The 23482-nt window shown below is 42.8% G+C and overlaps 1 protein-coding gene across 1 annotated transcript in view; it reads right to left on the reverse strand.

The window, feature by feature from the left end:
• LGR4 (leucine rich repeat containing G protein-coupled receptor 4) overlaps window positions 1-23482 on the reverse strand; it is a 96783-nt gene that overhangs the window by 17088 nt on the left and 56213 nt on the right. The window contains exons 3-5 of the mRNA XM_037040419.1: window positions 8318-8389; window positions 6999-7070; window positions 64-279 (exon numbers count right to left, since the gene is read on the reverse strand). Coding sequence (XP_036896314.1) covers window positions 64-279; window positions 6999-7070; window positions 8318-8389 — 360 coding nt within the window. The remainder of the gene's footprint in view (window positions 1-63; window positions 280-6998; window positions 7071-8317; window positions 8390-23482) is intronic.

The following is a 23482-nucleotide window of genomic DNA, read 5'->3' on the forward strand; positions in this document are numbered from 1 at the left end:
AGAAACCTGTTTTTGCTCCCAAATTAACATAAATATACGGTATTAAATGGGGGAGATACTTACAGAACCACCAAGCTTGACAGGTTGGTAAATGCAAAGTCAGGGATGCTTGAGATTCTGTTGAGGGCCAAGGTCAGCGCCTGCAGAGCCGGCAGATTGCTGAGGGGGTGCACAGGCACCTCAGTCAGGCTGTTGTCATCCAGCCACAGGTGTCGTAGCTGAGCAAGCCCCTCGAAACTGTCCTCGGGGACGGAGGTTATGTGGTTGGCATCTAAACGCCTGTCGGCAACAGAAACAACAAAGAAATGACTCTGAATCTGAATCCTTAAAGAATCTCCAGCTAAAAGTAACTTAAGAGCAGAAAGATTTAAAAAACCCCAAACCCTCGCAAAGCTTAATTAAGCTGGAATTGCATGTTTCAGAATACATCAAAAAACAGTAAGAAACTAAGATGAGCAAATAGAGCTACTTATAATTTTACATCATAACTAATCTAATATTTGACATTAAATTTAGGTGTTATTCTGACTTGGTATCAAAAGGGGAAAAATTAGAAAATGTTTCAAAAATTTTTTTTTTACAGCAAGGAACCATTTCAGCAGATTCTTTAACAATCCTTATTGCCACCAGCCACGTTAAAAATACAAGTGTCATGTACTAGCAAAGCAACCTCCTCTCTTAGCATTAAACACTTTTCAAAAAATTACTTTGTCAACATAGATGGTTATCAAGGGCACACAGCTTCTCTGATCAATGTTACTGTGGCTTTCAAGCTTCTTTCATTTTACCAAGTTGTTTTGATTTCAGGATACCTTACTAATAGGATTATTCATACATAAAACTAAGATGCCATCTGAAAATCTGGAAAACGAAGCCCTAAGTGCTATTTTTGGCACAACGGGCATAATTGATGGAATAATCATTTTCCCCCTATTCTTATTTATTTATTTAACTGAAATAAAATTTTCTGAATAATCACTTTGTAACACGAAGACAACCTGGTCTCAATATCATAAGAAACAGCATGTGTTCAGCAAATCACAACTTTCTCCACAATCCCTTTACTGATGTATTTTCACTACTTAAAGTCATCCTGATGGGCTTGAGCCTCTTGGTGAAAATCAGGGAACCAGTACAACAATAAAAACCTGGTGAAAAGTCAAAACGACAGCACATTTTAAAAGAAATGGAGTTACAGCCCCGGCTGGGTGGCTCCTTTGCAGCGTCATCCCATACGCCAAAGGGTTTCAGTTCAGTCCCTGGTAGGGGCACGGAGGCCGACAACCAATCGCTACTTCTCTCTCACATACTCTCTCTCTCTAATAACAGGTGAGGATTTTTTAAAAAAATTGAGTGTGACAGCTTTCTAGTTCAGAAAATCTGATTTTAGAGTGGTTTTGGTGCCTCCTGTTTCCTTATGCTGCTCTGGCTTCGAATCCTGCCCTAACAGTCCCGTTTGCCTTCAGGCGAGCACTGCTCCCAGCTAACCAACCACCTGGGCCCCAGATACTGTCTCCTTCCCTGAGGCAGACGGATGAGCAGGGGTTGGAGACCCCTGGTCCTGGTGAGGGTCAGATGGAAGCTTTCTGTTTGATGAAGTCAATACTGAAGGGCACTGGAAATGGGAGAACTCAGGAAACCGAGCAGCTGCCTTAAGAATCCACTTAGTAACAAACACTTTTAGGCTTGCTCATTCCTGGGCCTTTCTAGAACCAACCCCTGAGAAGAGACAGGCCTCCTTTATGTAACAGACTGGCAAAGTCCTGGCTAAGGAACTGCTTAGGAGATTCCTTTAATGAGGAGATAGGAGTGTGTTTAACCACACACACACACACACACACACAAGCACATCCTTCGTGACCTCAAGGAACTGCCACTTAAGGAGACACACTGAACGTATATAATCATACAGTTAACCATATAATGTAACTAAATAGTTAGTGCAATTAAGTTCTACTTGTAGCTCCTTTAACTGTCTGTAGTTCATTCAACACACTTTCATGGAGCATCTTGTGAGGCACAAAAGACAAATGGGGAAGCCTGTCCCCAGGACTCAGACATTCTGGTGGGGGTGATACACAATACAATGAATGACAAAGTGACTATGGAGTGCTTAGAAAGTGCCATGGAGTAAATGAACAGGATACAGAGATACAAGATTACTAGGTGGTCAGAAGGGAGGGTTCAGAGAAAGAGCAAGAGGGGCGTAAGAGCAAATGGCAGAGCTGGGCGAAGAGTGTTAGAGGCAAAGGACACCTCAAGGGCAGATTCATTAGCAGGAATGAGCTGGGTGTGGCCCCGGCGTCTCCCAGGAGGTCACAGTGATGGGGACACACGAGAGGAAGGGGGTGGAGGGCCCATCCACAGAGACACAAATGGGAATACACACAGGGACCAGATTATGTGGAACCCTGTGGGCCGGTTAAGGGGGTTGGATGGTATTTTACATTGAAATTCAGGTTCCCCCCTAGTTTCTCAGTGTTACAGGAGTTTAAAAGTTAAAATTCTTATGTTATCAAATTGATGATAACATGCATTTATAGTCAACAAAATACTTGTTCCCCCCACATACGCACAGAAAGCCTCATTTAAGTGGTTTGTTAAAATGTGGTGAAATACCCTAACAAGGAAAGTTGTCACTACCTTTGTAACTGAAGACCAGTATTATCCACACCATTCACGCTCCTGCAGAATTCTGGGCCCTACACCACCCAAGAAAGGGACAGCCCTTACCTCCAGCAAGATAACCGGGTGAGTTTTGAGTTAAGACAGTAATGAAACTTTATTCAAAATAATAATACTGCATTAAACACAGAGACATCATTTCCTCTGTGCTGAAAACTTCCTGACATTGTAAGAGTCACACATAAGTTGAGATCAAAGGGAAGAACTTTGGAAAATGAAACCCTTAAATAAGAAGTTAAATGAGAAAAAGAATTTTTTGGTGACTCAAATGGTTAATCCTTACACCTCGATTCATCTGTGGGTGTTGGAGGCACACCCATAAACATAAAGAATTGCACTTAGAGTGCGATTACTGTTTCACAGAGTTCATCTTAGAGCTGTGGCTTTGTACCAGTGACCTACGTTATTAATATTCATTCCCATAGACAAAGAAAGTACTACAGTCAATTCATTTAGCAGATGCAGTAAATGGCATCAGACAGCTCCCAAAGTAGGAGATGACATGGGCTTGGTTAAGGTATTCTATTTTATAAACTCCATACAGCTATTATTTTAGTGTACTCTAGTTGTTAAAAAGTTAACAGTGTATTAAATGAATTCCTGTACTATTTGTCTTTAAAATATGCATTCATTCCCTATTCTCGAAAACCTTTTTCCCATCTCACTGAGACTCACATACTTTTTTGTATGTTGCCTTAAATGAAATTATGAAACCAAATAATTTGGTATATGATAAATGTCCATGTCAGTAAATACCTATTCTTTGTAATCAAAAGCTCTTCCTTTTCTCTCTGCTTGTAACTTACCAATAGCATAAATACTATAGTATTACATTTTGTTACCAGATTCTAGTTTAAAATAGTTAAGATAGCCTGCTATTGTGAAAAACGTAGAAAACTCAGCCTTTGAAATCCTTTAATATTCAATACCCTGTGATCCAATGTAAAGAAAAAAAAAACCTACTAGGCAATTCTGACACATCCTTTAAACACCCTGCTCAGGCAATGCTTTAGCCACCCATTGTCATGACTCTGTGGAAGGCTGTGAACGCTCCCTTTCTGTTAATATCTACAACTCGCTTAAAGATTTACAGTCATCATCACATACTTGCACCAAACCACTTCTGTTCAATTTCAACCCCGAATGAACTTTGCTCCTTCTAAAGCACTACTTCAAAACCACAAGGAAATCTTTCGTGTAATTCAGGTCTGAAGATCAGATTTTCAAACTGACTTGAGTGCTGATAAGACTGTTTTACACCACCACAGAATTTCACTTGTAGCTAAGTTGACCACTACACCCACTGTGCTAACAAACCCATGAACATTTCCTTCTCAAATAAAATGGGCCTGACACATAGCTCCTTCAGTTTCTGATACACGTAAAAATTATGCTGATGCCTTAAAAAATTGCCTCCTCTCCTCACTCCTACCCTCCACCCCAATTTTGGATATAATTTAAATTTTGCAACTCATTCAATGAATGATGCTTGTCTAAAACATTGTTTTAAACCGAAACCAATGATTTCCATGAAAAACACTTTAAATCATCTAAATTGCCAATAAATGTAATGGATGCTATAATATACGTATTGACCACAAATTAAAAAGAATCTATTTGTATGGGGTTTTTGGTGTGATATTTCTGTTCTAAAGTTGAAGGATATTAGTATTCTCTTCTTTAGCCTTCAACGTAGATAAAAATGACTGAATATTTGGATTATTAAGTTTTGTGAAATAAGAACTTAAATTATGCATGAAGATCTGAAAGTAAAATGGATTCTGAAGAAGCAAAAGAAGATAAGGAACGATGTAAACTGGCTAATGAATTGGGGTCTGAGGTGGGACACTCAGCTCTCTGCACACACCTGTCCTGAACTGCAAAGGCGCAGAAATGGCAAAGCTGCATTTCTGTGAAGGAACCCCTTCCAATCACACTTCACTGAAAGTCTACTCCGAATCCACTCAATGAGCTACGGCGAGTAACAAATCCTCACATTCCCAAAGCTGGCATTTGGGTAAAATGCGCTACTTAATATATATTTCTACCTTAAACTACTATTTAAACTAGATATGAAATGGCCAATACCCCAGACGCTCCTTTTTTATGACATTAGAGACCTTGTAAAGTCTGTTACAGCATTAGATACATTGTAAAGTTTAACTGTTACTTATTTTTTTATTTTCACATTCACTTTCCACGAACTACTAGAACATCTCACCTAAAATCAAAAGGTAATCTCTAATTTACCATTCCCAGTGATGTTTTTTGGATGCAATTAAAAATGGTTTTATATTAGCAAGTGGATGGGGACAAGTAACTCCATCACTTTTATGTAAGTGAAACTCACATTCTGTAACTCACATTTCCTACAAAAACTTCCATTTATAGTGACTGTAAAGGGCAATCAATTAAAAAAAACTAAGGAATCGGTTAGTATATAATACATGATAGGGTTAAGACCTAATTTTATAACACATAATACACAAATATGATCACTCTTAAAGGTTTTTAAAACTTCTGTGAGCATAAGAACTACTGGGGCAAATTTCTTGAAATACAGCTTCCTGGATCCTACCTTTAAAGAGAAAATATTATTACTTCTAGGATATGGCCTAGGGATCTGTATTTTAGAGACGGTTCTCCCTAGTGGTTCTGCTGCAGGTGGTCAGAGTCACACTTCGAGAAACTGTGCCGAGTGTCACTGAATTTAGCGTTGGGACATGAGCTCAAACAGTGCACGTCTGTATTTGCGATTCTAGTAGAAAAACAAGCTAGCAAAAGTCCTTGTTTTGAAGAATACTTTTTCATTACTTTCAAAGACTTTCCCTTCACCAAAGTATGCAAATTGGGTAAACTAGAAATGAAAGGAGAAAACTAATAAAAAATACCATCATTATTAACGTTAAGCGATTCCTCAATGTTTATCGAGCACTTTCTACCTGTCAAGTATTGTCATAAGGTCTTTTCATGCATTAATGAGCAAACCTGTGTATGGAGAACTCTAAATAACCTGCCTGGCATCACACGGCCAGTAAATAGCAAAGTGGGGATTCAAAACCAAACGGCACTCTAATAAATCTGAACTTACCTGAATTTCTTTTCGAAAGTAATGCAAACATTCTGACAGATAAATACGCAAGGGGCTTTTCTGAATCTTGGCAAAAGTAAAATTCGAATGAATACGGGCTTTAGTTGAGTGCCTCTCCTCCTTTTCTTTTCAAGGGCCCCAAAGACAGAGCAGCCCTAACACTAGTCCATAACATGCATTCTAGTCAACAACAGAGATCTGGTTATTCAATATAAAAACAGTCGTTTCTCAGGCCTGCGAACCAGAGGATCGCGGTTCGATTCCCAGTCAGGGCACATTCCTGGGTTGCAGGCCAGTTCCCTGCAGGCCAACTCCCTGCAGGGGACGCGCAAAGGACAACCATACATTGATGTCTCTCTCCCTCTCTCCTTCCCCTCTAAAGATAAATAAATAAATAAATAAATAAAAATTTTAAAAAAAGTGCAGATTAAATTTAAAAGAAAAAAAACAAACAGTCGTTTCTGCAAACCCCTCCATGGATTTGCGGGGCCCCAGGGATTCCACACTGCTTACCCGCCCTCCCACGAGAAACAGAAAGGGGGTGTGCACGCCCACACCATGGCAGCCATGATCCCCCAGGCTCATGGGCATGCACACGCCCATATTCATGGGAAAGAACCCAAAAATGAACCAGGTGAAGTGCTGTATGAAAAAAGCTGTGGAAATTAGTGGCTGAACGCGGTAAAAACCAAGAGCTGAAATCTTGAACATTCCACCTAAAACCAACCTTTAGTCCAAAAGAAAGACCTGAGGAGAAGGCAGCACAGGCCACTAAGTAAGTTCCCACTCCGGATGCGTGGTCAGTGTCCACAGATAAGAAACGCTAACCAATGTGCTCTGATCGTGTCATGGCCACCTGAAGCCAAGCCCTCTCTGGGGCTGTTTCCTGACTGTCATGGCACAAGACACTGGAACTTCTGTACACACATAACTCTGGTTCCAAAGAGACAATGACCACCTGCCACGCACAGGCTTGGGAAGCACACCCAGCAAGCAGTGCATACTTGTGGCAGTCTCCCACTCCTGAGAACTGAACAGGAAAGCCGAACCACCTCCTTCTCCCTCACCAAAGGATATTTCCATAACAGGAACTGGCCATCCCCATTTTTATCCCAGATGCGAAGATAAACTTCCCCCTTTCCCTGGAATTCCAGCTCTTTACACGTGTAGCAGCCAGAGGGTCTAATGATTCAAGAATGCAGAAAACCAAAAAGTTACTTACAAAGACTGCAAGGCACTCAGCCCTCGAATGGCTTCACTGGGCACTGTTTTCAACTGGTTGTTTTGGAGGGTTCTGGAAGGAAATTTTTGGTTAGTGAATAAGCAACTGTTACCATTTTTTTCTTAGAAGAACCCAGTCATATCTTTCCACAAAAAATTTTCCCCCATTGGCAGGAAAGGGGAAAGGGGAGAGGTCGAGGTGGAAAGCGCCCAAAACAAGAGAATTATAAAAGAGCAAGAAATGTTTGTCATAAAGCCAGAAATGAAACCCAAGTCATCTCCTAACACAGACCTGCTGAGCAATCTACACTTCCAGGCACTGTTCACTCTCGGGAATCAAGGCACCCTAATTAACCTTCATCACCCTAGTTAATGTTAACTGGGAGGTATAACAGGATAACCGGGAGGAACAGTAGCAAACCCACTGGAATCCCCAAGGCCTTCTCACAATGGAACAAAGCAGAGCCCAGAAACATGGACATCAGGTAAAGCCAATTTTGCCAAGCGGGTGGGAGACCTTGAGCTCCCGGGGGCAGCAGCCATGTCCTCAGTGAATGCGGCGCCACGGCAGAAACCGGGCTCTAGTCACCTAAGAGTTAGGGCCAGGAGCCTGAAGGCACAGGTCAAAACCCAAAATGAAGTCCCTGTAGTTTCTGCCTAAAGCCATCTCTGGTCATATTAATAAAACAACTGTGGACATGAGTCATAACCACAGAATGGGGTGGTGAAAGGCCCACCTAGCTCACGGAACCAGAGAGGTTTAGTGACATGCAGACGGTCACCCAGCAAGGTAGTGGTAGAAGTGGGGCCGGCAGTCAGGCCACCAGTTCCCCAATCTGCCACACTCCCCACTCCAGACCACTGCCAGGAATTTATGTCCTAACCCCTCACTAGCTATGTAAGTCACGAGCATCTCAATGCCTTCAGCTCTAAAATGATTTTAACATTTGGAACTCTGTACGGCTTCTTCCCTTGAGGGTCAGCTAATTCAACGTTCTTATAGCTATAAAACACGTAGAAACAAAACCCAAAGAGTAAAGCTAAAACACGATTTTGACTCAGTGCAAAATCACAAAAAGCCTAACATTCAACTATAATGCACTAGAGGTCAGAATACCTATTATTTAGATTTCAACTATTGTTATCTAGACCTAAATTTGCCTAAATCAACCTCTAGCCTCCCATCAGACTCACTGGCCACTCCTTAAATCTTTTAATCCCGAACTAAAAGAATCTGTGCTTAACCTCGCTCCATGCACACCGACTATGCAGAAAGAAACCACACAGCCAGCTGTGAAACTCCAAAATTGCATTACTTACAGAACTTTGAGTTCTTTCAACCCAGACAAGGCCTTGGGGTGGATAAAAGAAAGGTCGTTGCCAGCCAATCGCCTAGGAAAAAAAAAGTAGCAAGAGGGAAAAAAAATTGTAATTCAGATTCTTAAAATTCAGAACTCAAAATAACCTAACCTGTGATTAAAGCTCTATGTTAACCATTTCTCAAGTTTCTCTGACATTATACATTGAATTAAACCTTGGCTATCCCAAGATTCTTCCAATGAGATAAATGTCTCTAGAATTTTTTTAGACTCCCAGTACAATAATTTAGGCAGGCCCATTTTTATTCGGGTGAGGTCAAGCGAGCAGAAACACATTAAACCAAATTAAGTTTGCTATTCAGGGTCACTCTCTGCAGCCCCACTTTTCCAAGTGCCTCGGACATACAGACTACTGGCTGGTAGGCAGGAGTGTTTATTTAGATCGGAGCAAACCCATCTGTCAAGGAGGAATGCCTTCAGGAGGCAAGTCAGCCTGTTATCTCTCCATAACCCAGAGAAGCCCACTCCATGCAAAGAGGCAAAAAGTCAACGTCATCACAAGTACAACTTCCCCCCCAAAATGGCCCATGTTCTTAAAAATAAATAAGTGGTGTCCTAAAGAAGTTTGAAGTGGCAAATGTTAAGTGGAAGTAACAGTGGAATAAAAAAGAACAGAATTATCGGGTCATTTTGTAAAAAATCTGAGCACACCACTCATACTACACTCTACTTTCCCATTTTCCCAGGCACAGAGAAGTGGGAAGAAAAGTTGAAGAGAGAACTTGATGGAGAAGAAGCAGGAAATGGGACAGCGACTCATATAAGTAATTTATAAAGAGATAACTAGAGGAAGTTTTCAAGTATTGACTTAAAATGATAGTTGTCTGTCCACAGAATAAAACACAGGACTCACCCAGTTTCCTGGGTATTTTTTTCAAGCAACAAGATTTTATATCTCTAATTAAAAACAAAACAAACCAAGCTCTCTCCCCCCTTCATGTCTTGGGATCTCATAATCACCAAGTTATATTAATTCATCCTTTAAAAGGTCTATTTCCATTGATCTTTCTCTCTCCTCTGTAAGCACTCTGCTCCTCTGAGCCTCATTCCTCTGTTCATTCATTCACTAAAATGCTTCCCTCACTAACAAATACACGAGGAAGTGCCTACTAGGTGCTAGGCATACAACATCCTATTAGACATCAGATGCCCACCTGCTTCCAACCTGCTCCTCCTACACACTTTGGTTTTAGGAGGCTCCTGAAATCTGAAGTCACTGAGTCCTGAAAACTCTATTTTTAGATGCATTTATTGTTTTCTTAAAGTTTCTGTGCCAGTAAAAGTGCAACCAGCCTTGGAAAGGATAACCCTTGGTCCTCACCTAGTATTAATGCAGAAATATGCACTGAGGACATGTGTGTGTGGACGTGTTGGGTGGGGGTGGGGGTGAAGAGTAAAACCATCAAGAGGATTCAGAAACCAAGGGCAAGGACATCGTTTATTCAACTGCAAGGATAACAATGCTGAATTTTCAGGCAATGCCACAGTTATAAGACAGGATTTAACACACGGTGGCCAGGACACGGAAACATCAGGAGTGTCCCTCAAGAGATGACTGGATAAAGAAGATGGGGTGCATACGAAAAATGGAATACCACTCGGCCGTAAGAAAAGAGGAGATACCACCATCTGCGACACACAGATGGACCTTGAGAAGATGACGCTAAGTGAAACAAGTCAGAAAAAGCTAAGAACCATATGATCTCCCTCCCATGTGGGCTATTACACCGAAACTTGTGGACACAAACCACAGTGTGGCCGTTACCAGATCCAAGGGGCTGTGAGTGTACCAGAGATGTACAGTGACAGAAGATGGTTTGACTTTGGGTGGTGAGCACACAATGCAATATATAGATTGTGCATCATAGAAATCTATACTTGAAACCTATAAAATCTTATCAACCAATGTTACCCCAATCAGTTTAATTTTAAAAAAGACAGGATTTGACACATGCCCCTAAACTACATCCTTCCTAAATAGCCCTCTCACCATGCACTTTCTTACAAGGCTCCCCAGCACCTAAACTCTATTCTGCCTGCCTTTTGAAGGTCCCCACAATCCAGGCTCATCCTATGTAAAACGAGAGGCTGTAGATGGTTTGAAGACCTCTTCAGTGCTTTCACTTTAAAACACTTGTTCTCAGCAAATCCTCTGGCTTCTAGACTAGCCAGCTCCACCACTACACCTTTAAATGCCATACCTCCCAACCTCATCTTCACCCCTTAAATACCCAACTTCAGTGTTACTTGCCATGAAAACTTCTGTTCTTATGAGCATGCCTGATGTGTGAATTCTTAAAATTCAACTGAACTTGGTCATAGGCTACCTTCTACTGTGTGTTCCTTGCAGAGTAGGCTTGTAGGCCAAGTACAAACACTTCCAAGTAAAGGGCATGCATCTCCTCCTTCTATTACCACTCACCAACTTGCCAACTCCTTATTCAAAAGCTGCTTTCTACCCTGGTCAATTAGTTCAGTTGGTTACAGCATCACCCCCATAGGCCAAGGTTATGGGTTTGATCCCTGGCCAGGGCACATACAAGAATCAACCCAAGAATGCATCAATAAGTGGAACAACAAATCAATGCCTGTCTCTCTCTTTCCCTCTCCTTCCCTCCATCCCTCAGATTAATACTAAATTTTTAAAACTGCTTTCTCAGAATTTCTTCCTGTACAACGCTTGCCATTCCAATACCACAGCATCCCACACTCTACACCTCAGTGCAGGCTTAGTGTAAGCCCTCTCAAGCTTCCCTCATCCCCCCCCCCCCCCCACTAATTAAGTTTAATTGATAATGCTCACAGCTGTAATGCAGTGTTTAAAGGATCACACCTTTCAAAGACAAAATTGGAAGTTTTCTTTCATTATTTTTTCAACTAGATTTCCAATGTCTTGCCCTTTTTCTTTTCCTTTTGGCGGCCCTATGATACGAATGTTGGAATACTTGAAGTTGTCTCAGAGTCTGCTTACACTGTCCTTATTTTTTCAGATTCTTTTTTCTTCTTATTGTTCTGATTGGTTGTTTTTTGGTTCCTTATGTCCCAAATTATTGATTTGATTCTCAGCTTCATCCACTCTACTGTTGTTTCCCTGTAAATTGTTCTTTATTTCCATTAGTGTATCTTTCACTTCTGAATGATCTTTTTACACTGTTGAGGTCCTCACTAAGTTCTTTGAGCATCCTTATAACCAGTGTTTTGAACTCTGCATCTGACAGATTGCTTATTTCCATTTGTTTAGTTCTTTTTCTGGAGTTTTGATTTGTTCTTTCATTTGTGTCATGTTTCTTTGTCTCCTTATTTTGGTAACCTCGCTAAGGAAATACACATGAGGTCCATGGAGCACAGAGAGGCCCAAACAAGATGGATGCAAAGAGGCCTGCTCCAAGACACATCATAATTAAAATGCCAAAGGTTAAAGATAAAGAGAGAATCTTAAAAGTAGCAAGAGAAAAGCAGTTAGTTACTTACAGGGGAGTTTCTGTAAGACTGTCAGCTGATTTCCCAAAAGAAACTTTGTAGGCTACAAGAATTAGACCAGAAATACTCAAAGTCATGAAAAGCATGGACCTACAGCCAAGATTGTTCTATCCAGCAAAGATATAATTTAGAATTGAAGGGCAGATAAAGAGCTTCCCAGACAAGAAAAAAACTAAAGGAGTTTATCATCACCAAACCATTATATGAAATGTTAAAGGGATTTAAGAAAAAGACCAAACTATGAACAATAAATTGGCAATAAATACACATCCAAAAAACAAACTAAGCAAACAACAAGAACAAAGACGGGATCATGGATATGGAGAGAGTTCTGATGGTCTTCAGTTTGGAAGGGGTGTGGGGGACTCAGTGAAGAGGTGGGGGGGGGTTAGAAGTACAAACAGGCAGTTACAAAATAGCTACAGGGATGTAAAGTACGGAACAAGGAATGGAGTAACCAAAGAACCTATATGCATATACCCATGGCCATGGACAATGGTGTGGGGATTGCCTGAGAGAGTGGGGGGTGCTGGGTGGAGGGGAGCAAAGGGTAAACAATTGGGACAATTGTAATAGCATAATCGATAAAATATTTTTTTAAAGAATCAACGTAAAAAAATAAAAGATCCAATTGGACTGTAAGGACTACAAGGGGCAGTAGCCTTCTCTGCCCCCAGGCTACAGGTAGGTCCTCCAAGTTATGGCAAAGATCAGCCTTCAATGGTCAAGGCTGCCAAGAAACAAACATGAGAAACAGACTGAGGCCGGTACAGGATTCGTATTCTTTTGTCTCGAGTATTAGCTTTTAGAATCCCTATATCTACGGACTTGCCTGGAGTTCAGTCTATTGTACTGGAGCACAGGAAAAGGAGTGTCTTGTAACAGAGGACGTGGCAAAATGCAGAGAACCTGACTACCTTCACTTGTCAACAGCAAAGAGTGTTGAACCACGTGAGCCACACTATTTGCTTCCTCTCCCCAAATCTCCGCCGCTTTACGAGCCATGGGAACACTAAAGTAAGTGGACTTCAAAAAGCACCCTCTCTTTCCTCACCATTTATCATTAGTGGAAATGGCCAAATGAGCTCTCTGAGGGTGGCTTATCCTGAAATGCAAGCTCACTATCTGGAGAAATCAACACTGCTGGGATGTGGTGGATGGCGATAATGCTGAGACGGGGGCCCTCTGCCTCACACTGCCTTTGATTACTTCGCTTCTCCCTGGAGTAAACAGATCGTGTGGAGCCCTCTGGAATGCATCTATCCACATTTCACTGAGTTGCTGCTAATGAACAATAAACACAGCAGCTTGGCGAGGGCTCTGAAGCTTCAGCAGCTTCAGCAGCTGCCCCCTCCGAAGCCCCTTGTGCCTATTTTATGGGCCAGTATTTCTCCGTGCAGACCCTAGTGATGCTTCATTTTCAAAACCTCAGATCCAGAAAGAGCAAAGTGAGTAAATCACAGGGTTAGGGACAAAGTCCCAAAATCTCTGGAAGGAAACATCTACTCTATAATGAGCCAGCAGCAGTTATGGGCACCGTGAGAGTGGTTTACAGGCAATTCTTTTTCATTTTAATCATCTCATGACCGTCACCATGTTTCTCTGAGTCCCTAAGAAGATTGCTGACTTGGCAGAAGTCACACTGCCGGTAAAAGGAGGAGCCAGCATTCCTGGCGGGCTCCAGTGCTTATCTGCGCGGTGGTGCCTCTGGTGTGTCACCCAGAGATTGGGAAACGGTTCCCAGAGGGATGCAGCACAGTGGACTTGGGGCAGGAGCCTTGTTTGAGTTGCAACAGTCCTCACCTAGCAGACCGGAGCTCACAAGCTACGGCACCAGGAGCTCAGATCTGCAGTTTTATGGAGGACGTCCCAGCAGACTCACAGTGCCATCCGTCCCACAGCCGAAGTCGATCAGTGCGAAGCAGGGAAGATGGCATCCCTGGGTGCCCAAAGGTGCAGGGTGTGCCCTAAGCTCCCGGGGACTCCATCAGAGCATAGAACATTCTCTGCTGTGCCTTTCAGCAACTCCCGGAGGACAAACAGGTGGCCAATCTTAAGGAAGAATTTGTCACCAATGGCCCTCTGCTAGCAGAGAGCAGCTACTTCCCATTCTGTCCCTGGTGTTGTCTCTGCTAGACCCAGCAGAGTTTTTAGTGTCTCATTGCATGGACCCACTGGCGGGCAACAGGAAAACCTTTTTCATGTGGCAAATGGTGATATTTACATTTATAACTTATTCCTCCAGTGGCTGTGAAGCCCTAAAGAAAAAAAAATCATTAGGGTGAGAACAGAGGGTTGAGGGCGGTGTGCTTTTCTGTGTGCTAAGGGTAGATGGTCCTGAGTATCACTTACCTCTTTCCTCTGTGCACCCTGACCCTGCTCAGTGTCCAAAGGCCACAGAGGGCCTGACTGCAGAGGTGTCACTCCCTCCTGTACTCCTGCTGTCACCTAAGTCCAGGCCATCATTTTCTTCCCTCCTATATTATAGCCATGAACTTCCACAAGACTCCTGCTCCAAACCACTTAATTACAATACTGTAATTCAAGTCAAACGTAATTAAAATGAAAAAGCACACCTCTGAGCATTTTCTCTGCTGAATTAGCCAGACCTTCAGTACGACTTGCTTTCTTTCCCAGGGCTCCCTCTGCCTGCAGCTTAGCACACTTTGCTCTGCTTTCCCACCCCCGACTCTTTCCTCAGGACCCTCCCTTCACCTGAAACACGCCCACCCCAGCCTCTGCCCATCAAAACCTCACTCATCAGCACTGTCCACGTTGGACACCCCCGACAATGTGAAGCCATCATGATAGTGCCTTCCTCTGATTCCCCAGGTACCTGCATAGACAAAGTTCTCTCATCGGGTGCATCTTACTGCGCCTGTAGTTACTAGGAACTTGCCATATCTCCTTCCATTGCATTTCACATCCCTTAGGAGCAGGGACGAGGCTATCTTTATTTTGTAGCCTCTTGCACGGAACCCGACACGTGGCAGGCAGTTGGTATTTTCTCTGATGCTCCAACTAAGCCCCAATAGAAGGCTCTAAATTCAAACACGTAACACTGCTACTTAAAACGTGGGGAAAGCTTACTGATCATCTTCTCTTTTCCACATGTTTCATCCTCTTGTTTCACTTTTCTACTCCCCTTCGCTCTCCCAACAGAACGATGTGGCTAGATTTTAAAGTGCTAGGGCAACAATTTTCTCTCTTAACATATTCTGGGAGGATATTTTCTTAAGTGAGGGAGGGGTGGACTCTAAACATGGGAACAGCAGTCCACTGGTCAACAGTATCATCTCAGCACACGGGGTTGTGCCCATGATCACACAGATTTAACACAGGTCTGGTAGGGCTTCAAAAGGGGCCCCAGGCTACCTCCAGGCACCCCCTGTTTATTCTGCTTGCCGCAACAGTCCCAGAAGCAGAGAGAGCAAAGACACAGGGCGGGGAGAGACCGAGAAAGAGTGGAGCAATCCACAAGACTTCCGCTCTCCCACTGGATTTGGAGCCCTTCCAGGAACCAGGACACAAGTGGCTCAGTGTGCAATGTCTTTATGAATCAGTTTTGTGTGTATTTATTATTCATAAGGCCCATGGATTCACATGAGGGGCTCCTTTCAGGGGAAGCTCGAGTTTTCAATTATATCCTCTATCCTTAATGCATATGCTACATGCTATTTTCTCCCTGGCATCCCTCCCGGAGCGGGGAACAGGAAGTGCTGGTTCAACAGCCACCGGCCAGTGGTGTGTACGAGTGAGCAGGCCACTTTCAGAAGGTAGTCTGTGTGCTCAGTCAGACTGGGATTTCTTCACTCGGGAGGCCATTTAAAGAAACAAGAGAGGCAAGTGTGTAATAGAGAGTGAGCCAACTGGTGTTTATTTCTCTGAGAAATGCCTGGATTTAGGTTTCTTCCTGTCTGTTATAGAAATTTCATTGCAGCCGTTTGGCTGGAATTCTAGCCAGGAACAGTAGAGTAAAGACTACAATATGCACTGGCTAGACATATGTAGGAGGTGGGGGGAGGGTGGATGAGGGTTCAGTAGCTCCCAGCAGCTGTTGGGAGGAGCCTGGCACGGAGTAGGCAGAGAGAGGCAAGGCAACTGAAGCAGTAAGGCCCAAGCACGCTTGGCATACATACCAGAGAGAGCTTTACTTGGGGATTTCTCTATCACACTGTGAGGCTGGGGAGTAGGCAACAAAATCAGGAAAGCACGGCCACAACCTCCCATCCATTCATGTGACTGCCTTCACTTGCCGAGGTGGTTACTAGATGGCCCACGCTGGGCTACCACCAAGTCCTGACCGAAGAGTACTTTGAACACCACCCTTCCCACGGAGCCACACTGATCTAGCCCTCAGCAATGCCTTCTCTCCTTCCCCACGTTCCTTCCTACATCTCCCTTTCCCCACCCAGCAGATCTTGAAGTGAAGCCAGATATACAAACTGTCACAGACTGTACCCAAACACACCCAAGCTGCCTCTTCTGCAATGCCGTTCAACTTTCTCAAGCAGGTGGATCGGCACAGCCTGCTGCCGCATGCAAAGCCCAATAGACAGAAGCACCAGCCCACGACACGGCCATCAGAGAAGGCATTCCCAGGCTGGACTTGAACTGGGCAGGCAGGGCCGCAGGAAAGGATGGGTGACCCTCTCTTATTCAGTGTGATTTGAAACCAGCAGGATCCAAAGCTTGAACAGCCTTTTAAAGTAAAAGCAAAATCCATTATGAAGCATACTTCTAATGTAAGTCCTTAATTATACACTTACTTGCATGTTAAGGCCCTAATATGTGCTCAGAACTCTGCTGCGCCCCATAACAAATGAAGACCTTGAGAGGAATACCTGGTTCCCATTTAGCGATGTTTGATAGTGGTACATATTAACAAAAAAACTAACATTTATACAGCACTTTTTATTTTCATAATCCTACTACAGTGGTCCTTAAAACAGCCCTGGAGAGTGGGTCAGGCTGGCTCATTATCATCACGTCCCTGCCTGTTCTGTTTGTTTGTTTGTTTGTTTGTTTAAACAGAAGAGGAAAATGAGCCTGGGTTTCCTCTGTGCCTTGTCTAAGGTCTATAGCATGGCTAAAAAATGTAAGGCCTACAAATAAAAACAAGGTAAATAAAATAATGTGAATTCCAAAAATAGAACAATGTTGTCTTATTATTTTCTATAAATGACTTAAGAGAACCAAATGATGCAATTAAGAACCCCTATTATGGGAGACTTCTGGCCAAGAGGAGGCATAGGTGGAAACACTGTGCCTCCTCGCACAACCAAAATTAAAGACAACAAAGATTTAGAAACAAGAACACAGCTAGAACAGACAGAAAACGGAACTGTACGGAAGTCTGACAACCACTCAACCAGACTGGTAAGAGGGGTAGAGACGGCGGCTGGCAGAGAGGGATCACGGCAAGAAAAGTCAGTGCCAGCAAGACCCGGAGCACCGGTGGCAGGGGCTGACCAAGGTCACACTTTCCCATGCATATAAACTAGGCAAAAACGGGCAGCAAGACACACTGAGCAACCCAGGACCCCAGGGACTGGAAATAAAGCCTAAAAGCACCAATTGAAAAGGTGCCGACTTCTGGGAAACAGTAGAGGGGACTGAAATCTGAGAGAGTGTGGAACAAGCACCATTGTCCCCTCTCTGACCCCACCCCCATTTATAGCATCACAACCCAGAGACTGGGTTAACCCATCCTGGTGAACCCCCAAGGCTCTGCCACTCATATGTAACAGGTGCGACCTGACCCCAAATGGCTCAATCGGAAGAACAATCAAAGCCTCAGAGCCAATACTTTTAAGCGACCAAGAGATAGCCAACCTATCAGATACACAGTTCAAAACACTGGTGATCAGGATGCTCACAGAACTGGTTGATTTTAGTCACAAATGAAAAAATGAAGAATGCACTAAGTGAAATGAAGGAAAATGCACAGGGAACCAATAGTGATGGGAAGAAAACTGGGACTCAAATCAATGGAGTGGACCAGAAGGAAGAAAGAAACAACTAAACAGAAAAGAAGAAACAAGAATAATCCAAAAAAAATGAGGAGAGGTTTAGGAACCTTCAGGACATCTTTAAATGTTCTAACATCCGAATTATAGGGGTACCAGAAGAAGAAGAACAGCAACAAGTGGGACACTTATTTGAACAAATAATAAAGGTGAACTTCCCCAGTCTGGCAAAGGAAATAGACTTCCAGGAAGTCCAGGAAGCTCAGAGAGTCCCAAAGAAGTTGGACCCAAGAAGGCACACCAAGGCACATCATAATTACACTAGCCAAGATTAAAGTGAAGGAGAGAATCCTAGAAGCAGCAAGAGATAAGGGGACAGTCACCCACAAAGGAGTTCCCATCAGACTGTCAGCGGATTTCTCAAAAGAGACCTTACAGGCAAGAAGGGTCTGGAAAGAAGTATTCCAAGTCATGAAATGCAAGGACCTACATCCAAGATTGCTCTGCCCAGCAAAGCTTTCATTTAGAGTGGAACAGCAGATAAAATGCTTCTCAGATAAGGTCAAATTCAAGGAGTTCATCATCACCAAGCACTTACTATATGAAATGTTAAAGGGACTTATCTAAGAAAAAGAAGGTCAAAAGTATGAACAGTGAAGGGACAGCAAGGTCAGTTATTAACAACCACACCTAAAACAAAAGCAAACTAAGCGGGCAGCTAAAACAGGAGCAGAGCCACAGAAATGGAGATCACATGGAGGGTTAGCAACAGGGGAGTGGGAGGAAGATCGGAGGAAGAAGGTACAGAGAATAAGTAGCATAAATGGTGGAAAGAAAATAGGGAGAGGACAAGAGTAGTGTAGGAAATGTAGAAGCTAAAGAACTTACGACACATGAACATGAACCGAAGTGGGGAATGTGGGTAGAAGGGTGTGTGGAGGACGGAAGGGAATGAAGGGGGGGAATGGGACAACTGTAATGGCATAATCAATAAAATATATTTTTTTAAAAAGAACCCCTATTGTGGAAATTCTCAAGTTTTTAAAAGTAGTCTTTCTTCACAGAGGACAATTATCTCATACACACACACACACATCATGTTACATGTTCTGTTTCAATGCACAAAAACTAAAGCAGTAATGCTTATCAAAAAATAAGCCTGTTCCTGCTCATACTCAGTCTGCCGGCCACCTAGGCCTCTGCTACATGCTAAATGAGCTTTATTCAATTCAAAGAAACTGAAGTTCCACCTGCACCAATTGGCCTTTGCATCTTCTACTTCCTCTTCTAATAACTCACAGAGGACTTTTTTATGGGTAAATCAATAAAAAAACCTTGGCAATAGTTACATTTCCTGAGCAGAGTTATCCTGACAACCTACTCATTTATCTTCTTGCATTAAACACATGCAATATCCATCCATATGAGGATAAATATGTTACAGCTTTAAAACATTTTTACAACCAGCCTCAATCAGCACATTTGACCTTTGGCTACAGGGAGGCACCACAGGCACAGCAAAGTAGGCACTGGGTCTTCCTAAGACACTTCTTGGTTTAGTTCTTAAATAAATGAGGATGATTCATTGAACAAAAAACTTCAGTGGGATTTAGTTTTTCTACAGTCTGATAAGGTTTCTACACCAATAAATTCAAAATAAGAAATCCTTTGTCTTAACCCCACCCTCAATTTCAAATTCAAAAAGGTGGTTATCATCACCAAAGTTCAGACAGAAAATTGTGACAAACTCTGGCCTTAGAGAAAGTCGGTGGAGCTGAAGAAACAGGTAAAAGACTGACACACCTACAGCACAACCTAACGAGGCCCTTAATCCCGAGGCCCTTAATCCCGCACGAAGAGGCAGGGAGCAGAGAAAGTGTGAGAAGGAGCAGGGAAGGCAAACCAGGGCAGGCTTCCCACGGCAGAAAGCGCTCAAACGAACTGTAGAGAATGGGTAAGAATAGTACACAGAGGAACTGTGGCAGACACTGCTGGTCATCTACTAAATATCCACTCACATCTTCACAGTAGAGCCGGGATTTTTTCAAGTATCTCCTCCTTCATAAGACTGATTAAATTCCGACTGGTCTTAGCTAATCATGGTGCTTCCATCCCAGTGACCAGTTTAGGGATGAAGCTACGACCCTCAGTCTGGTCACAGGAAGTCTGCTGGGGGTTTCTGGGAAAAGTAGCTTTCTCCCTAAACAGACATACACTGGAAGGAGGACCCTCTTCTCTTCCTGGATGCTATTATGTCTGAATATCCTATGTGGGGAGACTGCAGCCACGGTGCTGGCCTCAATGGGAGAGCCCACTAGGAAGATGGACAGACCCTGGGCTCTCCAGACCTAACAACTCCATTAACCAATGCTGAAAGGGTTTTACCACCTTGCTATGGTTTTTTTCTTGTTATGTTTAATAATACATTTCCTCACCGTTTAAGCTACTTTGAACTGAGTTTTATTACTTGCAGCCAAAAGTATCTTCACTACTTGCCTAATCGACACCCATTCTTCCCTTCTTAATCTAGTAATAGAGCCCTGATTTCGGTCCAGACAACGATATGCCCAGCTCAAAGGTTGTATTTCCCAGTATCCAAGTTAACTGTGCCATGTGACTGCATTCTAGCCAATGAGATGGAAGCAGAGTATTGAATGTGTTCAAGAGGGCTTGTAATATCCCCCTGTCTTTACTCCGTCATTCTTTCTGCCGCTGAGAACTGGGTCACGACGGCTGCAGCTCTGGCAGACAGACTGTTGTTTTGTCCACCTTGACATGGTAGCTATACACCACAGCATCGGGTCCTACTTCCCTGCTTTCTTAGTGATGCACCACAGTAGCTCTGTGTGCTTGTGTGTGTGTCTGTGTAACCTCACCTGGTTAAGCCACTGTTATATTGAACGTTCTGTTACACACATTCAAATCTAATCCAGACACAAGGCTTTAGGAAAAGTGTCCATCAGATTTTGATAAAAGCAGCACAAAGACAGTGCATTAAATACACAAAGACGGGTAGAATAAGTACGTTTCTAAAACTCTTGTTTATAATGACACAGTAAACAAAGACTTGATCGGTATGAGATTGGTTGTGTAAAATGTGAAGCATCCAAATGATGCAACACTACACATTCATTAAATGATGGCAGAAACTAGATCTATTAATATAGAAACATTATAATACATAAGAGAATAAATAATGCATAAATAATCTATATATTGGAATCCTATTTTAAAAGAAAAGGAATTCCACATGTATACTCAGCAAAGTCTGAAAGGCTATAAAACAAAATATTAACCATGGGCATCTCTCAGGAGTGAGATAATGGGTGGTTATTTTTTCCTTTTTTCTCCTTATCTGAGTCCAGATTTTAAAAATTGACTATCTACTAATTTTATTATTTTCTTAATCAGTCCAGTATGCCTGTGATACAAATATTTTTAGCATCACCAACATAATATTGATACACATATATGTCAAAGAATGTTATATATATATATATATATATATGTATATATATATATATATAAACTCATAAGTAGTGAACAGGGGAAAATAACGAACAAATTCTGAGTTAAAAGTTCTACTGAAGCATATAATAGTGTCGAATAAGCATGACTTGGCTTAGAGTGAACAATATATGAAAGCAATGACTTAGCTTGTTTCCTTGCTGGAAAATCCAAACATGCTAGTATAAAGTCAAATATGTTTTCATTTACTTGTAGTCACTACTACTTTTAGTCAAAGAACAAATCATCACCGTTGATTAAAAATAAATAAATAAATGAGCCAGCACACTGCGGTTTCGTTTGCTGCTCTATACTTCCTGAATCCCATGTCAAACACTTGAACAATGAATTGCTCGATTCTCCAGCTTGATTTCTCCTGGTCCCCTATGAAATCCCGGCTTTTCCAGCCCAAAGTCTGAGTACATCATGCCTTTCATCACCTCTACTTCTAGGCTACTAATCACAGTATAGGACAAAGTTACAGAGCCTGTTGGTCTTACTCTAAGTTTAAATCACCTAGGCTTTCATGAGGACCTTTCTATCTTTTAGCCACCTTTTATTCATTTTTTTAAAGATTTTATTTATTTATTTACCTTTAGAGGGGAAGGGGAGAGGGAGAGAAACATCAATGTATGGTTGCCTTTTGTGCGTCCCCTGCTGGGAGTTGGCCTGCAGGGAACTGGCCTGCAACCCAGGCATGTGCCCTGACTGGGAATCGAACTGCGATCCTCTCGTTCGCAGGCCTGTGCTCAATACACTGAGCTACACCAGCCAGCTACACCAGCCCCTTTTATTCATTTTTAATGGACCCAGGTAAACAGATATTTCCCACAGTGTGTCTAGCCACTAGATTCTAATGGGCTGCCATAACTATAATTTCTTTCTCCCAGCCACTTCTCACCCCCCTCACTTCTGCTTCCTTTAGGGAAAACTTCTCCATCCAAGTAGCTCTAGTGGGGATGGGTCTATTAGCCAGGTTGGGCATTACCACCCTGAACACAGCAGAGTGACTGGTTCAAGGACAGGCTCATGAGGCAAGTCTGGCCAACCATAGTCCTCCTAGGAGTTTTCTGCGGAAAGCAGGGAGGAAGACATTAGGTACTCAGTTTGGATTTTAAGATGTAAAGATGTGCTTGGGGCTACTGAAGATTGTATTTCCCACTATATGGAGACAGGCTGTTTGCAACAGGAAAGAATGAAGCCAAAAATACAAAAGTAGAGACAACTGAAGCTAAGAAATGGAGAACACGAGAAACTCTCAAAACTCTGAAACCCTGAGATCCAGTACAACGTGACGCCCACCCCACCTCTGCACTTACTAGTTCTACACGAAACCATAAATCCTCTATTTCATCTCAGTTGGGTTGCTGTCTCTTATAAACTCTGTGGACTTCTGTCAAATGCAGTACATATTCCAGGCTTTGTCTTCTCCCCCCGACCCAGAAACCACCTACGAGCAGTCCCGAAATGCCTGCTTCTGGATGAGCTTCTGTACCTCAAAGTTACTCTCACCAAACTCCCGAAATGATTCTTTAAAAATTCCAGGTCTTTTCTCGGTATCTGTCCACGAGCCCCTTTCTCCAGCATGGCAACACCGATTCTTCATGTCTTGTGGAAAAACCTCTCCTCCCACAGCTCCTGGGGCAGAGTTCTGCCCTAATTCTCCTGCTTTTCTGGCACTTGGTCTTCTTCCCACACCCTGATTCGCGTGTTTCCCAAGGAGTGGCCTTTGGCCTCCTTCCCTTTTCCTTCACCCCCTCTCCCTTGGCAAGCTCTTCTAATCTAATGTTTCCAGTAATTACCTCAATATAAAAGACTCCAAAATCTATACCCATGATACTCTGTTCTGTAATTCCTATCAATGGATCTCTATTCTCAACGTCACACCTGTATTTCCAGAGGCCCGTACCTATCTTACCTAAAGCCAACATGTACATTCAAAAGTAATACCTTCTCTTCTGAAACAATTTCTTTCTGTATTGTCTTTTTCAAAGCACCACCGGACTCCTTAAATGAGTCGAGATGATCTTAAAATGTGGTGTTATCAATGACAAGCCTGCCACCCCAGCTGAGATGTCCTCTTGAGGCGATTTCCACAACCTCTTCTGCACAGGCTCCCTCCTCCCTCTTACCGCCTCACGTCTGCCCCA

Source organism: Sturnira hondurensis, unplaced genomic scaffold (assembly GCF_014824575.4).
Source record: "Sturnira hondurensis isolate 20B ecotype Veracruz unplaced genomic scaffold, ASM1482457v3 Scaffold0002638, whole genome shotgun sequence".
In the NCBI taxonomy this organism is placed as follows: domain Eukaryota; kingdom Metazoa; phylum Chordata; class Mammalia; order Chiroptera; family Phyllostomidae; genus Sturnira; species Sturnira hondurensis.